General features: G+C 40.7%; 1 protein-coding gene across 1 annotated transcript in view; it reads right to left on the reverse strand.

Moving 5' to 3' along the window:
• Positions 1–17,876, reverse strand: part of PPP1R12A (protein phosphatase 1 regulatory subunit 12A) — a 117,509-nt gene extending 99,633 nt beyond the window's left edge. Inside the window, exon 1 of the mRNA XM_034062801.1 lies at positions 17,519–17,876. Within this exon, the coding sequence (XP_033918692.1) occupies positions 17,519–17,755 (237 nt within the window). The 5' untranslated portion in view covers positions 17,756–17,876. The remainder of the gene's footprint in view (positions 1–17,518) is intronic.
• Positions 17,877–18,550: the final 674 nt, after the last annotated feature.

Here is an 18,550-nt window from a genome sequence, read left to right on the forward strand (position 1 = left end):
CAGAGAGGTTGTGAAAGCCATGCAATGGTAGCTTCTTGTCTGTAAGGCCCAGTAGAAGCCTTTTATTTTATATATATATATATAAAAAACGAAACTACCGCTCTACTTTGTCTTTCACCTTCTTAATGGTCCTTCAAAAGACTACTTCCCACCAAAAAGAACTCCTAGTATGACCTAGATATTGGGAAAGGATCCAAACCATTCTGCATAAGTATGACACTGCATTAGGTTTTTAGCAGCCCTAGGCTACAAGAGCCTTATGTCTTTAAAGGCAAAGGTTTGAACATAGCTACTAGGACTGCAGCTTAGAAGGCCACACAGTTTTATTTCAAGCTTATGCAGGACCACTGGGAATGTCAGCAGAGCTGTTTGGTAGTTTGCCTGCATATATTCCTAGCTCTGCTTTTGCATAAAAGTCAGATTTTGGTCAAAAACAAAACCCGAAGTACTGCTAGTTGCAAGTCTTCATCCAAACAAAAGACACAGCAATCTTTTGCATAAGACTGAAAAATTCTGCGTTAGATGATGCAGTCCCCCAGGAACAACACAAAACACTAATAATAGTAGTAACACAATTTCACCCAATTTTTGTCTTCAATTTCCAAAGCTAAGCCAAAGATGGAACAGGAAGTCTTCCATTCAGGAAAAGACATTTATACTGAGCCACAGTGGAGCATGGATTCACAGAGTAATCATTTATAAGCATGTAAGTTTCTGACTTCTACTTTTAAAAGCCCTTTTAGCTCAGCAGTTCCACACTGACCTTTCAGGCTGCAGGTTATCAGAGTCACTGCTGCGTGCGTAGGAAAACATGCACACAAACTTATCAAAGTATCCTAGTTTTCTGCCATTCAGTCTGCAAGAGCTGATTTAAATGCAAATTAACAATAACTCCCTGAAACAGCAGCCACAGAAGTAAAGGTTGGGGGACAGAAAGAGCTTGTTGTTTTAGGGGAGGATTATGAAGATTAAAAAAAAAACCCACAACAACAGACTTTGGATATTAAGCAATGTCCTCATAGAAATACCTCATGGATTTATGGAAAATAGCTTTAAATCACAGATGAAAATCAAGTGGGAAATACTGGAATCAACTGTCATTTGGCTGCAGAACAGAGGAACAAAGTTATGATTTTGCCTCAGTATTTGTTTCCTGGAATTCACTGCTGCCTGGCTGCCATTTCCACCTGCAAAATTAATAATTTCCATTTTAGAGGACTAACTTGCAGAAGGTCAGAACGATCTGGCTATCCTTGATTACATATCATGGTTGGTTACAAGCTGAAGGATCTGCTTGTGCCAATAATGCACAAAATATAATTTAAGTCAGTTCAAAGCAAGTATACTGGAATTTCATCAGCTGAGGCAGAAGCTGCGCTATACTTAAGTACTGAGATTCAGCTAAGTGGAGAATTTAACATCTGCTTCCAGCAGTTTTACCTGAAGTGTTGGATGAAACTACAAATTCAATAATCCCATACCCAGTAATGGTGGGCAAGCATTTTGGCTTCACACATTCAAAGACTTCTCTGTCATCAAATTCAGTAGCATGTACAACATATGTTCTCCGATTTGCAAGTGCAGAACATCCATTCTGCTCCTTCCCCAGAACTCAGGAGAAAAAAAAAAGGCATTACTGGTTCATAACAGTGGAGGTACAAAGTATTACAGGTACTGGCATAATATAGGAAAGAATTATAACAACAAAGTAAAATCCACAATTATTTCACTGTATGTCATATGTATATTGAAATCACAGGTCAAACTCAACAAAACCATAAGTTAGAGAGGACAAAAGTAAAGCTTGCCAATTTGAATATTCTTCTAAAAAATAAGAAGGTTACTGTTGACACATTTGCTTGAATTCCCAAGCTCAAAAAGGATGTTCTAGAAGTTTACTGTATCACAGATTCATCAACGTAAGTAAAGCCAAAAGTTTAACTATTTATGGCTGAAGAACACAGTCAACCAGCAAAGCACCTGTACCATTTGTTAATCAAGGCTGTCAAAACTCTAGTAAAAATAGTACGGAGACCTAGTAATAACATAGAATACTGCAGGGGAATTACACCACCACCTGAAGGTTCCAGAGCACACCTGCCTATACAATCCTGACATTCATGGCATCCCTTGAGTTCAACAGACTACATGGCATGGACACATCTAATAACTGCAAAGAAAAGCCACTCTATATTAAGAATTATTAACCATAAATGTAGCTTACAGTTGAAGTGGGAAGGGAGAAAAAGATGTACACTTAACACCATATTCATTACAACAGCCTGTTTTAAAAATACACTACCACTCTGTGAACTAGAAACTGAAAGTTCTTGAAGTGGAACAGATCACAAAGGCACCTCCAAACAGTTTTAAAACTACACAATCAATCCAAACCATTATGAATTTGCTCTTACTTACAACCTCTTAATACTTGCGGATAAAGAACATGCATTTCTGTCGCAAAAACATAGCTCTTCTTCTCCACAGTTGCTTATAATTACAGCATCTTCTGCACAAGTTTTTTACTTCATATGTCAACTCCTACAGCCTTTACCACAAACAGTCCAATCTAACATTTTGCACTCCCTCATTCAGTGAGATGAAGCACCTCCCTGTGTTTCCTGTTTCTGTAGACATTAGCTGTGACAGAGCCAAAGGGACAAACATAATGACAAGTCAAAACCCCCAGGTTAAACAGGCCTCAGAATACACATTCAAATAAAAGATAGCAAAGTAGCCAGAACTACCGGCTCAACTACCAGAATGCATGCCTTGCTGGCTAGAGAGAGGTTTCTCTTTGCATTATGGACCTGTCCACTTAGCCAGTAACCCACTGCCTGATTATATTTTTTGGTTTAGACATTGTGCCAATCTGAAGCTGTAATTTTGCAAATTAAGTGCTGGTCTCATCTTCTCCACTCCCACAAAGCAGATGGGACAGACAAATTACCTTTCCCTAGTTATTCCAGCAGGCCACCAACAGTCTGCTACTCACCCTTTGTTCATCAGCATAATCTGGTAAGCAGCAACTTCCCTTCTTTCAGCATCCTCTTCTAAACTGGCAACATTATTATTGTTGTATGACTAAAGTGTTTCTGGGAAACAGGCAATTTTCCTCCAAGAGACTGATTATTTTCACAATACTCACTGGTGGTTAACTACTTTTCTTCCTAAGTATTATGTTTTCAAGAAGTCAAGTTCCACCAACTGATAAAACTCAGTAACTGAACTGATGTATATGGAACTTTAAGTCTTATATTCATAAATTTAGATAATTATAGAAAACCCATATGCTAAAGCAGGCAAATTATTTGCATCTTAACATAAGAATTTAAGAAAAGTTCTTATATGCAACTTCTAAAGTCACAGCATTACTAAAATGAGACATCACCCAGAAATATTCAAAATTAAGAAGGTAAATAACCTAATGGAGTCATCATTATTCTCAAGGAATCAAGATTCACTTGAAGTGCCAGAGGCATTTAACAATATATAAACTGAGACTGACAAAAGCAAGAGTTCACAGAAATCTTGGGTTCACATAACGGGCTTTACAGGAACAACTCATCACATTCTACTATTCCCTGCATTAAGCAGAGTAGAAACATTTCAGAGAAATTCATAGTGCAATCATAGTATTCAGGGTTTGGACAGCTTTTAGTCTGGGGGGATGGGGTGTCATCTTATGTATCCTCATGAAGTGAAGAGGAGCAAAGATGTAAATATCCTGTGTCCTGATGGTTGCCAATACTACCAAAGAAAGAAAAAAAAATGTGACAGATCTTTCTTGAAGGAAGAAATCAACACAGAGCACATGCTGGGTTTGATAAGCATCAACACCTTCTTAAACTCTCTACAGATGCAGACTTGAATTCAGAGCCTGCTTTTATACCTATAAAATCACAAGTAGCTAACAAGTAGTGCTTATTTATTAAAAATAATTTGAAATAATTTGATTGCCAAGATCCAGTTTCTATAACATAAATAGAGCAAGGAAACAGGAAGACAGAAAAAAGGGCTGTTTACCTGGGTTAAAAATAATTCCTGTCACTGTTCTATCTTATAATCAGGGAATATTTTCTACCCCGTTTTTCCCAGTGCCCACCTCTGTATAGGTCAAATACCTTCTTCAAAGAGCAACTTATGCAACTGTACAATGTAACATGGGTCTCATGAATCAGACAGCTACCAAAGATAAGTACATATTGATTGAAATGTTAGCGATGTCAGTCCTAGTTAAGTGACACCCCTCAGTTTTACAACCTGTCACATGAGTTCAACTGCCAAACATCTGACACTAGATTTTAAGCCATATCTGTTTTAAAAATTGAAGGTTCTACCTAAAGGTTTAAATGGTTTTAATATCAAAGTAGTATTTGTAGTTTAAGCTACAATAAAGCAGTCCAAATCAGTTGACTTAGGCTGCTATTTGCTTAAATTCTGCATAAACACCTTCCAAGTATTAACAAAATGCAGAGCATGTTATCATCAGATATGTTCTCAGCAGTGAAACATGACAAAGCAAAATGACAGGAAAAACATCAAGAAAATTCTTCCATGCTCAAGTCATTTACCTTAGCCATAGAATATAAACCGTAGAGAAGAAATTAAAGGTGCTTAAAATTCAAGAAGAAATTAAGACAGCAAAACCTTCCAAACACAGTCACATGAGTTTGTCTTGAAAAAGACTTCAGAACTTGTTACTATATGTACAGGTAAGTGAACAGCTGCTGAGATACAGTCCTTGGAAGATCTCCAAAAAGGGGGAAATTACACATCAGTTCTTCAAGCAAACACTTGAGTCATATCAGTGTAGTTGATGATAAACTATGTCACCCAAGAATCTATGACTCTGATGCCAACAATGCTTCTCAGCAGAAAGTTACTTTTAAGTGCTGTCTGGCTTTTTATCGGAATCCCCATAGTTTGCACGCCTTCAACTTTTATTGATGCTTTTTATTTATATGTCATATTTTTAAAACAAAAACACACACCAAAAAAACCCCTTAAATGGAATCATAGGATGGTTTGGGTTGTGAGGGACCTTAAAGATCATCCACTTTCAACCCCCTGCCATGGACAGGGACCCCTTCCACTAGACCAGGTTGTTCAAAGCCCTGTCCAACCTGGCCATGGAACACTGCCAGGGATTGGGCAGCCACAGCTTCTCGGGGCACCCTGTGCCAGTGCCTTGTCACCCACATAGTGAAGCATTTCTTCCTACTATCTAATCTAAATCTACCCTCTCAGTTTAAAGCCATTCCCCCTTGTCCTGTTACTACACACCCTTGTAAGAAGTCCCTTTCCAGACTTCTTGCAGAGCCCCCTTTAAGTACTAGAAGGCTGCTCTAAAAGGTCTCATCAGAGCCTCTGCACTTGCTCCTACAGGTCCATGTCCTTTTTATGCTGCCATAAGTTTAATGGCACTTTGCATTAGGAACTGGCAATTCCTATTGCATTCTGGGCACAGCATACTTCTCGAACTGGACAAATAGAGTTCATATGTATAGATGTCAACTGGTAGATACTAAATAAGGTAGCTAGTTAAAGTGAGTGGGTAATCAGTCACAGGCCTCCAATTATCTTATCAAATATAACCAGATACTGAATACTGTAGCTGCAACTTATGTTTCATATTTACATGATCTTTACAAGTTCTGCACTGAAATTGCTAATTAAGAAAAACTCCAACAGTCACTTTACTCTAGAACTGTATTCAATTGTACTGAAAACCATATTTAAAAACATCCCTGGCAGTGTTCAAGACCAGGTTGGATGACGCCTTGGGTGATATGGTTTAGTGTGGGGTGTCCCTGCCCATGGCAGGAGGGTTGGAACTAGATGATCTTGAGGTCCTTTCCAATCCTAACTGTTCTATGATTCTGTGATTCTAATACTTATATTAGTCTTCAATAAAGTTTGTTCAGGATGGTAGTTTTCCTTGAAGGGAGGAGAGACATGACACATTTGAGCATGAAGTTCTTACTGAAGGCAATGTGACATTCAAATACTCTGGGGAAACCTCTAGGCTTAGGCAAGACCAAAACCAGCAAACTAAACCTGAACATGAGCTAACCTATAACTAGCAAGAAGATAAATCACTCCTTCTTAGGCATGTTAAGACAGTACCACAGAATCACCTACCACTTCAAGCCTACCATGCATGTTTCTCCAAACAGAATTTCCATCATCTGCAACATACTCAGACCTATTGCTATAGTATAGCTTTGCTTTTCTACGGACTGGGGAGGAAGAGTATTGCCTAAGAATTTAGATACATTGAATGAACTCTAGCAACTAAGATATTTTATGTTTTAAAATATAAAAGGCAGTATCTCAAGCTGTCACAGACCAACTGCATTACAAAAAAGGCTAAAAGGAGAGTTAAATGGGAATGGGCTTTTCCTTCCAGTGACAAATACTTTCTCCTGCACATACTCCTTCATAAAACCAGAAGAGTTATATCTGACATGCTGGCATTACCAAAGAGGCAGAAGTAATATACCATCATGTAAACTGAGTACATGATACTAAATATTTCTTCCCAATTAATGTTAGTTGACTAGCTATAAATATCCCTAAGGGAAGCACAGTCTCCTCTACAGGGAGAAAAGGGCAAAAATGCCTTATCTGCTTTTATTTTTTTCTTTTAAGTAGCCTCATTATAAGACGTCATTATCTTTAACATTTCTTACACACTAGGACAGAACATGGATTCCAAACTTGACAGCCTTATGAAATTAGATTATCACTGCTACTCATTAGTGGAAAGCTAGGCCATTAGCAAGGAATTAGTTAGGAATTACTAGTTTTAAGCGAAGGATCTATAACTACATATAAAGGCTAGTGCTAGCATGATCTAATTCAGGAACAATTCTCTAGAGGAAATTAGTGAAAGGATGAAATCCCCCACATCTCTAATGCTACTTTTAGAAAAGTAACAGCTCTTTTAAACTATAATTTAACAAGCAGCTAGGATTGCCCATGTTTCCGTACTTCACATCAGTATCTACAGTTGCACCCAGCACTGGTATATGCTGCTAAAGCATTAAGTTTCTCAAGACAGCCTCTTCCTGGTTCCCAACTACGCCTCCTCTTAGGCCTTTCTTTTCACAAAATTATGAAAATGAATACAGATCCCCCATATTTTACATTCACCATTTTTATATCTGGAGCTATCTGTGTACCAAAGCAAACAGCAGCAAGTGCCACATTTTCAGCAGTATTTATTTGCAGCAATTTTTTTTTTTTTTAACAAGCAGTAGAGAGGTATTCTAAAAATCCAAACACCACTTGAGCCTGCAAATGCAGAGCTTTAATTACAATCGATACTTTTGACTACATTATGAAGAAGTATAGCATCCCCTTTTTGGGGATTTTCCAACTGCCGAGCAATTGGAAAAGAGCTCCCCTGCTGCTACATCTTCTTACAGTGGTCAGTAACTGACCGAAACACTGTATCTCCTAGCATTCACACCAAAATTCACATGGCATTTTCCTTTGAAATATAGCTTTTAAATCACCACTGCTATATTTACATACAGGAATAGATAAAACTTGTCTATACAGTAATTTAATGAGCTTTCTTTCAAGTCACATTTGACAAATGAGGCCAAAGCCAGGGAGACTGTGACTAAGACATGACATTGCAAATGGCAGGTAAAAATATGAAGAAACTATTTCACACAAAGCCAAGTTTGAGGGCAGCTCAACTAAAACAGAGAGCAATCATATACTTGGAAGTGACTGCCTTCAGTATTTTACAAGTATATCACAAGCATAAAGCACAAGGGCCTCCAGGTCTGTTAAGTTACTTCTTGAAGGAAATGGGGAAAAGTTGTTTCTTTTCCTAAGCATACAAGTATCTGATAAGCACTGTGACATACGAGGATTGGCATCTAATACCACAATTACACACATACAAGTGTAGCTATACAGTTAAATACATGCCAAACATTTGGCTAGGTTGTCTACAAGCAAGCAGAAAACGAGTGACCAGAAAGCCATGTCAAGTCACAAACAAAACCCCAACTCACAAGACCCTATTAGTGAAACCTTCCACCCCCTCCCTGCTCTGCAATACTTAGAAGCCAAGAAACTGCCATTACACAAAAATTCTCCTTTCAGAGATGAAAGAGTTTAACTTTTATTTTCAACTGAGTAGGAGACAAAGAGAAAGCTTCTCCTGGATGAAATTTTAATAATTAGGACCTAATGCAATTCAGGTGGCACTAATTGAACAAAATAAGTGGTAACACATTGTAAAGTTTGGCAAGCTTTCCAAAATACTGGTTTATATGATTTTATAGAAATAAGGTTATTACTCAACAACAGGAGTCCCAATCTGGCCCACAGGCACAGTGCTGTTACCCTAATCTTTGGGTTTCACTGTGATTAAAACCTAAGGCAATTCATTTTTGCCCAAGTCTGCAACAAGTCTAACACCTAAACGACAAAGCTGAACTGATTGGAAAACATTTCCAGAAAACAGGTTAGTAAAGCAAGCTTAAGAGTTGCTGACTTTTTGTAAGTAGATTTAAAAAATAACTTAATGCTGCAACAACAATAAGCAGGGTTACTTATATTTTATGGGATACAGGGACAGTAGTCAAAAATTAAGACTGATCAATGAAATAATGTTTTGGATTGTTCCATCTCTGGGATTGGGGACATACTTTTGGAGAAGTCTGATTGATTTATTTAAGATTGTTTATCTAATTAAGCCTACTCATTCAAGTACAATTGCATACATGCATGAACATACTGCAAACAGCAATACTTTTGTTAGAACTTAGGAAGAACATGTTTTGCAGCTTTAAAATAACACATTTTCCCATTCAGTAATGGAAGCATAGCAAACGCAAATTTCAGGACATCAGTAAGCCAAAAGTTTCAAAGCCAGAAGTCCAAGACAGATTTTGGTTTCAAAAGGGGCCCAACAAGGGTCCTGGATTTGACAAAGGAACGCAGCTTCTCCAAAAAAGCTTCATCCAAGTTAAGTGTTTCAGGAGGTGGCACTGACCACACACATGTATCAGTGTACACACTTGTCAACTGCATCACTTTCGTTACTAGATATTGTTATTTTGCCTTAGACATATACTCAATTCAAGTGTGGGAAAAGGAAACAAAACCAAAAAACACTGTTAGGTAAGTTCATCCTGTAAATTTAAAGCAGAATGATTAACAAGCAGCTTTCATGTTGCTAACATTCATCTCAGTCATTCTGTGAAAGAACCAAAAACACAGCAAGAAACTGAAATTCAAACCAGAAGTGGTACATATGTATCTATATATATATGTATCTATATAAATATATAGACATATTTATGGATATTTGAAATTCACAGCACAAGGCTAACACTTGCATGTAATCTCCTGATGCGCAAGAAACTTCAAATACTCAAGTATGTATACAGAAGACATTTTGGTTACTCTTCTAGCTCCCCTATCAGGATGGTAAAACAGCAGCTACAGAACTAAGTAAACAATCACCCCAGAACTAAAACTGACATAGTAATCACCACTGGCTGCTAACTGATCACATCAAAGCAAACTCTCATCATTTGAACTCAAGACCCTGAAATTACAATCATAACACAGGAAAATAAACCAAAGGCAATTTCAGATTGATTAAAAATAATAAAAAAATAAAATCAGTGAGACTTGGTCTCTGACAGAATGTTTTAGAGCTGGAACCATTTCTAACCCCCACCTCTTCCAAATATTTGAGTATTAAAATAGATTGTTATGTGCTTGCTACATATCAAACATAAAACTGAAGTATTCAGAAGTTACAGCAGTAACTTGGAGCCTTGCAGAGAAACTCAGTTCTGTATGTAGGCCCAAAATGAGGATGCATTTGCTGGTTTTTTCTAGGGGTTTTACCCCCTCCTTAAAGCCAGCTTCACTCTTCACTGTTTAACAGATCTTTAGAAGCCATTAGTCTGGGAAACACTGTTAATGGGTTAAGTGCTAACACCACAAAGGCATAAAAGGGAAACAGTCTTCTTCAAAGACTTCATCATATTGCTCTAATTTTGGTTTTGTGAATGAGTCCTCAAAGATTCAGTGTTTCCAGGATAAGCAAAGTGGCTGATTCTGTGTTCTCAAAAACCGACTGAAAGAGAAAAGCTGGTCTTGTCAAAACAAAGCATTTTAAAAAAATAAATCTAGAAATACTTCCCCTCTGCCCCCAAGTACCCTAATCATCTTCTGCTTTCTTGTTCTATCCTTACAGTCCTGAAATTACTAGAAAGGAAACAGCTGAGGAATGCTGCCACTCTTATGCCATGCTTTCCATTGACTGTCATTTCAGGAATGCTTATAGGAAAGTAAAGGAGCTTGGAATGTCTCCACCCACCCAGCAGCACCAGAAGCTGTCCAGCTTACCAACAGCTCCACTGTCTTGCAGCTGCATTCCACTTTGCATTTTACAGCTGCCCAGATCAACAAAGAAAGATATTTTGTAAAGCACTGATATAACTTTTGTTAGGTAAATGTCCTCATACACTGCATGTCCAATACACATATACTCTATATGGATACCACTGTATGCCAGTAATGATGCATACATAACTCACAATTTCTTGGTTGCAAGAGTCCCAGAAAGGTGTACTCATGCTACAGTTGTTCAAAAATACCACCACATTCCTTTCAGAACATATCAGTGTCTGATACATTAGGAACATATTCTTGGATAAAATGTAAGTACTTGCTAGAGCACATGCGTGTTCCTCAGTTCCACTGTCAGTCCAGCCTCAGAAGTCACGATGACACAGAAAGACGCAAGCCATTTTCTGGGCTCTTAATTTTTAAGAAGATTGCAATAAGCATCTTGTTAGCCCAAATAATAACTCTGAGAAAGAAAGCGAGTGAGAGTATGAGCAAAGGGGAAAAAAGTGAAGAACTGGCCAAGAGCCTGTCAAACCATCTGTTCCAACTAAAATTCAGCATATGCCCTTAAGCCTGGAATGCAGATCCCCAGTTAGAAGACCTAACTGTATCTCTTGTAATGATTTATAGTGACTGCTTCCATCTCCTACCCTAAGATTTAGCTAACAAACTGAAAATTAGTAATTTGGTAAAAAAACCCAATACACTTGCTACTACAATGCCAAGATCAAAAAGCCTCAAATCAAGCATGTTCACAAGTATTTTATTCACACAAAAGCACACCTCATCTACTCTTACAAGTCCAGATGAGATATTACAAGCTTCTGATGATTAATCATGGATTGTTCTAACAATACCAAGAATATGCCAGTATACATAGAAAACCATAGATACAGCCTTACTGTAAAAGCAGCATCAATGCCACAGTGAAATTCATAAAGACCAGCAGAAACTGTCCCCGAACATTAGCTTTGGTAAATACTAATGCCCTACCAGTTGAATTCATTCTTACACTGAACATGACTAAGTAAATTTAAGAAATCCATCAGTTACTCTAACATGGAAACTTCCTTTAAGTACTTAAATACTATATTCTAGAATTCACTTGGGTTGTTCTACTTGTGCACAAGAAATATCCATAGCAATGGCAACAGCTACATAACCAGGCACAGAAATCCCAGGCTCAAGCTTGACAGACCATGAAAAGGCTGAGAAACACTTGTACTTATAAACCTAAAAACATGAAAACAATGTGACTTGTTTCTTTTATAAAACACCACGCAGAACACAATTCTGAATGCAGCATTTAAATTTTCATTATTAAAGTATATTATGAAAAACCGCATCTTCTTTCCTCTTCTTGTTTTCATTTCAAAGGGCGGGGGGGAGCTGGGGAACAGAACCCAAAACGTAGATTACAAGATCAGTAGGAAGCTAACAAGTACTTACTGTAGAATCTGAACCTAGCTACTGTAACTAGAGAGAAAGATCTATGGCCTGCACAAGAAACCACTCCTATTACAAAGGGATTTCAAACAAATATGCCTCTGTAGTCTAATTACTGAGTGAAGTCAACATTACACTTATTTCAAGACTCATTTGCTCTGTGCTTTGTCATACACATAGAGAATTAAGAAAAAAAGGAAAAAAAAAAACCAAACAAAAACGAACAGGATAACATAATAAAAGCTGAGCAAATGACTTCCAAATCCTCAGTTGTGTCTCACCTACAAGAGCATTAGGAGGACCAGCAGGTGGGAGGCTGTTTCCCCTCCAAACGATAGGATTTAAGCAACGTTTATACACAAAAGGAAGTCCTCTTACTTGACAGTCTTGAAAAATCAGTAAGTTTACCAAACACAACAGTATTTTCACTCTCCAAATTAGGCAGTGCAGAAGTCATAGCTAGGAGGTTACCAAGATAGCTTTGAGCTATTTCCATAACTTCCTTATCCTTGGTTGTTGGGTGCTACTGCTATGATTCAAACACCCTAGAGATTTAAGACTGTAGCAACCTGTTCTTTGCTCTTACGACTTGACATGTTCTGCGTGCTGTGGCCCCAGCTCAAATACATGACCTGTGTTATCATTTGTCAAAAAGGATTCCAACAGCGTAGCCTTAATATCCTCTATCAAGTTCCAAGGCAAAGGGAACCAGTGCTGGTAGATTTTTATGTCCCTTTTTCATCGCTTCTTGCTGTCTGAAAGGGTGTCGTAACAAGGACAACAGCTAATGCCAACAGTAATGACACCCTTTACCATATCAGGTACTATGAGCATGCCACAGAGAGTCATGAGAGAATTTTTCACTTAAGCCATTGCAGAAACTCCTGCAAAGGAAGGTACTTCTCATCAAAGAAATTAATCCCAGGGAACTCACAGGAAATATTAAGACAACACTAACCATCCTTAATCAGAGAGAATAAGTGTTCAGTGAAACACACTTGTGAAGAGTTTCTCAGTATCTTAATTACTACTGAGGGATCAACAGGGCAGAGCCCTACAGCAGTGGCATCAAATAAAAATTTATATTTAACACTGCATACTACGTCTGCAAACTAACACATAACTAATGATAGTAAAACAGTCTCAAGTTCAGATTCAATTTAGTACTTGAACAGTTGCAGCAGGTACTGGCTAACCTTTAGGAAACTTTGCTTAATTAAACTGGACAAAAAAACCCAGAAACAACAAAATAAAAAGAGCACATGGGAGCTTTCATAATTATTAGGAGCCTGTTCAGCCTTCACCAATGACAACACCTACAGTATTCAATGATTCCCATGCACAGCCAAGACTATTTCCTTTATCTTACTTCCAAAGCAGCACCCTCCCCCCCCAAAAAAAAACAAGATCAAGACAGCAGAACATGCTCCTTTCTATGTGGTGAATTAGGCCACGGCTCCCACCTTCCTCACCCAGAGAGAATGAGGCCAAAAAAAACAGGTTAGCACCTCCCAAATCTGGGCAGACTCAAAGAAAAAGGGCAGCCAAACAGCTGGCTGCATAAACTGTCATACCTAACCACAGGCTAATCTCAACTGGCTTCTTTATCAGGAACGTGCAGGTACTCCACAGTGCACACCCCATGATCCCAGGGGAGCAGTCTGCACAGGAAATCCAGCCTTCCCGGAAACTGGTCACACCATAGTCCCTCCCCACCACATGCAGCCTTCCCATGGTGCTGCCCAGAAAGGGTAGGCTCCTCTTTCCTGTACAAAGCTCTACAAGTTTAGACAAATTACTTTCAGTAACTTTAGTAATAAATTCCAATCAGAGCTATTGAACCAAGACATCTTTCATGGAAGTAAAGGAAGAGTCCAAACTCTGAGGCACGATAGGTGTTTTCAGTATGATCAAATTTAGTCCCACTCTGAATAAATATGCCTGCCCTAAAAGGAACCAGGATTTTCAGAAAGCAGTATATAGTCACTTCTTTACATTTTTTCAGAAAATGCCACTTCTCACCCCCTTTGCAGAAACTATTAATCTGCAAGTTCATAGCTCACCTTTGGGCTTCTTTTTTCTCTTACATTCTCCTTGCATTCAATTGTTCAGGCAGATTAAAAAATGCTGCACTATCTATAAGTTAGATCTCATCTTGCATGACAACTGTCTGGGAATGGAAGATTTAAAACCAACCAACTTCAACCTCCACTAACTAAACAGAGCAGACATTCGATTGTAAATTTAAGGTGGAACTTAAATGCAAGTTTTCTGGTCTTCCAGACATACACACACTATAATACCTACATAACAGAATATTGCAGCAGAATACATACTACCCTGCTGCAATATTCTACATTGTTTATATCTCCCACAGAAAGAAAACTGGTATACCTAGTTTGGCCCTTTGGGCAGAAGGCCTAACCTGAACTTATGCTAAAACAAGTTCTTAAAGGGAATGACATTTGAACCCAACATTACATACAGGAATAATAATCATCATCTAATGATGTATTTTTCCCCTTCTGCAAGATCTTTAACTCACAGAAGTTTTATCTGACACATCCTCAGATATGATGCATTCAAATTCACTCACTTATGCACATGCAAATATAAAACAAAATCACTTACTGGCACTGTCAAAAGATGAATTAAGTACCTACATTATATACATATAGATATATATGCATGCATACACATATATACACACACTCTCCCCCTTCCTCCTCTGAGCTACCAAGCCAATTGTAATTTTTTCTTTCCCATATGTACTAAGAAAAATATTACATAAAGCTTTCTGCTAGTGATGGCTTTCTACCCCATTGATAGCAGAAAAGTTTAGTTAATGGCATTAGTAACAAAGCTTGATGCTCCATTAGAGACCAGATCTGAAGTTCACCAGAATTTCAGGATTAATTGTAGTTTGCCTCAACACTTCCAACTACCCAGGCCATGCAAAACACCACTTATATTTATGTCTGTAACTGTCATATCTAGCAGAAAAAAAAAAAAAACTGACTAGTATGTTAAATATTTAACTCTATTGCTATTTCAAACACATTCATTTGTTCTCAATAACAAAAAAAAAAGAGTTCGATGCAAAACAAAAAGGCCACAACCCAAAAAAAGATAAAGCGACCATCTTTGCTGAAACAAATGTATTCCGGTGAGCACTTAAGTCTACACAGGATCTGACAGACAATAACAGAACAATCAACAACCCACAAAGCAACAGCAAGCCATGGCAGTCTTAAGCACAACACAGACTTCAGCACAACTGACATCAGTCAGTCAAAATTCTGTCATGAGGAATGACAAGTTTTTGAAGAGTTTCCTTTGGGAACAGATTTTTTTTTTCCTTTGGGAACAGCTTTGTTCCATGCCACAGCCAAGACTGATAAAATTAAATCATGCTATAAGCTGCATCATGTAGAATTTGCACCTTTTGTATGGCATATTAGAGAAAAATAAGATTTACTGATAATAACAAAGTGAAACCATTTACAGTTGGGTCATGAGCGGGGATTTCTTATATGCCTTTTTTTTTTTTTATAGCAACAGGCAGTGTTCATTTACAGGACCGGCTCAAGATGATTATAGCTTCACAACTGATCTTTTATTTGCTTTTTAATGTATCAAACCAGAAAAGGCTCTTCAGTATCACTGAAGGAGGGGAACGGGAGAGGAGGAGAGAGAGCAAGTTTTAACAGTGATGTAAATCTTTACCTCTGTTCCCTTACACTTTGTTCGTCAAAACTGCAAGCTGACTACAGGTAAAAAGAAGGGGAGAATAAGCTCAGAATGATCTTGATGGAGGTTTTGTGGTATATAGTATCATAAACATTTTGAAAATGCATTCTGGATTTCACAAAGAGAGATAACACCATTCATCTCATATTCTAACAATAGAGTTAAAGCAAACGTCATCCTTTCCTACTAATCACTGCAGTACAGTAACTCTTGGACCCAACAATCTAACCTGTTAAGGTATGACTTCTGATACAGAGCTATCCTGGAAGCATTAAGCAATCTTGGTTTGATTAGAGAATGCTAAATACACAAAACATCACAGTGAAGTGACAAGCTAGCCTGAAGTCAGGTAACCATGCTGTAGTAACACGCTGACAGCCTTAACAACAACACAAATTCATTCTTCCAGTTCAGTTCACAACTGAAAGTAAACCAATACCCTTCACAGGGGAGCAAGCAACAACTTACACACAGGAAACAGAGCAAAGACTAGGAGAATTCTCTATCTTAAGTTCAAGAGAAGATTCTCTACAAGACTACAGGGAAACGTACGTATTTGTAGAGCCTGGCATCCCTGAAAAATCTATATGGGATGGATAAAATACATTAAACAAAAATGAGCTGGTGAACTGAAGAAAAGTACTGCATATATATATATACATATGCATATATATATATATATATATATAGTTACCTCACCTAACCATTCTGGGAAGATTCCTACTTGATCAACCTACATCCCATGATCACTAACAGATTTTTTTTCAAGCTACTGGACAAACTCTAAATTTAAGATCAATAGGCTAGCCTGTCAAATATCTTTTGTGTGTGTGTTTGTTTTTGGTTTTTGGATATGCAGTGAATATAATATCGTGTGAAAGCTTTTGGCTGTCTAGAGAAACAAAAACTATTCAGGCAAACCCGCATTATCTCCGGATTGCCACAGCCTTTCCTTATTTGGCTAACGTTTTGAGATTCCAATCAGACTGCTACGAAGTTCAACATGCACAAAGCATCCATTTTGAGGAAACTTCACAGCCAGTTTCCCTTCCATTCCCCCTCTACCCCAACTGAAAGTTATCTCCCTCCGCAACAGCCCCCCCCCCCCACATACCCACGCCAGAACAAAGCAATATGGATTCGTTTATTAACTGCTCTCCAACGCACGGAAGAAAAATGTAAAGAGCCCTGCTCCCCTTAAAGTTCAGCTTTCACACTGCGGCAGAAGCCATCACTAAAGAAAGCAAGAAGCTTGTTATTGATATATGTTTCTATATTAGGAACAAAACACTGGCTCCCCTTAGAAACCGGGGAGAAACAGACGGTCCGTCTCTCCGCACGCCCTCCCGCACACAGGAGCCGGGTTTAATCGGCTCGACTGCTGCGAAACCGGGGGAACGAGGGAAGCAGGAAACTGCTACCGGGATCCCAGGCAAGAGGCTGCCGGGGGAAGCAACCCCAAGGCGAGCCCGCCTCCCTCACCTGCGGGCCACCACCCCGCCGCCGGGGGGCACCTGCCCGGCCGCCCCCCGGTCCCTCCCGAGGGAGGCGCTGCCAGCAGGGGAAAAGAGGAAACGGCCAAAGCGAAAGAGGGTCACCGGCGCCTCCTCCTCCTCACCGAAGGAGAGGCCCAGCCGCCCCCTTCCGCCTCTCGCCCCGCGGGGAGAGGGCGCAGCCTCCCGCCCTGGGGCTCGGGCCGCTTCCCCGCAGCCACCGCCGGCCCCGAGCCTGACCCCGGAGGCCACCGCCTCCCGCCCCGCGCTGCCGGCCCCTCCCCGCCCCGACACCCCCCAGCGGAGGGGAGAGCAGCCGCCTCCGGCCCCTTCCTCCTCCGCCTCCTCCCGGAGTGCACTCCGCCGGCCGGCCTCACCCCCCTCCCCTTTTCTGCCTGCCCAAGCCCTGCACCCGCCGGGTGCTCCGCACCGACCTGGTGGAGTGCGGTGAGCCCATCCACATTGGCGTAGTTGATGTCGGCGCCCCGCTCCAGCAGCCGCAGCACCTCCTCAGTGTCCCCGCTGGAGCAGGCGGCCAGGAAGACGGCGCCGTCATCGAACTTCACCTTGGTCTTTTTGCGCTTGACCACGGGCGGCTCCAGGTCGGTCTCGGAGCCGATCCAGCGCTTCAACTGCTCGTTCCGCTTCTGCTTGGCGTCCGCCATCTTCATACCCCGCTCCTGCCTGGCCCCTCCGCTACGGCCGCTCCGAGGATAGACTATACCGCCAGTATCCCACAGAGCACCGCGGCCCGTACTCACCCACCCAGACGGAGGGCGCAAGGCGGGAGGCAACCGGAGGGGCGGAGCGAAGGCCTCCTCGTTAGCATAACACCGCGAGACTTCCTGGAGGGGGCGGGATTTGGGGGCGGTGTCATGGCGGGGGCCGGGCAGGGGTGTGCCGGCAGTGCCGGTGCCTGTGTGTGTGTGCTGTGATTGGGGCGAGGCCGTCTCGGTTTGCCTCAGCCCGGGCCCGTGAGTTCAAGAGTTCAGCGGCTCGCCCTGCCCTGCCTTGCCCTGCCGGGGATTAAACCTTCACCATAGCGGCGGAGCAGTCCGGCCGAGAGGCAGCTGGTGGTGCGGCCCCGCACGGCTCCCGCTGCCTGTCAGGGTCTGCCCCCCCCCCCCCCCCCCCGGGCCTTCTACGGTTGTGCCTGCTGTCAGAGCCGAGAAAACACACTCAGAAAGCGATGGGGGCTTTCCCAGTAGAGTGGTTGTCACAGAAGGGTGACCAGGGATGTGCTGCTCCAGAACGAAGCGTGTGGGAATAGGGAATGGTGCAGTTTATTTGGCTTGCACCCAAAAACCTGTGCCAGGCTTCAGGGATGCAGCTCCTAGGTGCTTTTGCAGCTGGAATCATGGTGCTCTCTACCTTCATGAGAGGTTCTGGCTCTCCCTGCCAGCCACCTCCGTGTCAGATGTGATAAATCATCAGCATTCCTGCTTGCACTTGCAAATAGGGTAAAT

This window comes from Melopsittacus undulatus, chromosome 5 (genome assembly GCF_012275295.1).
Source record: "Melopsittacus undulatus isolate bMelUnd1 chromosome 5, bMelUnd1.mat.Z, whole genome shotgun sequence".
Lineage (NCBI taxonomy): Eukaryota > Metazoa > Chordata > Aves > Psittaciformes > Psittaculidae > Melopsittacus > Melopsittacus undulatus.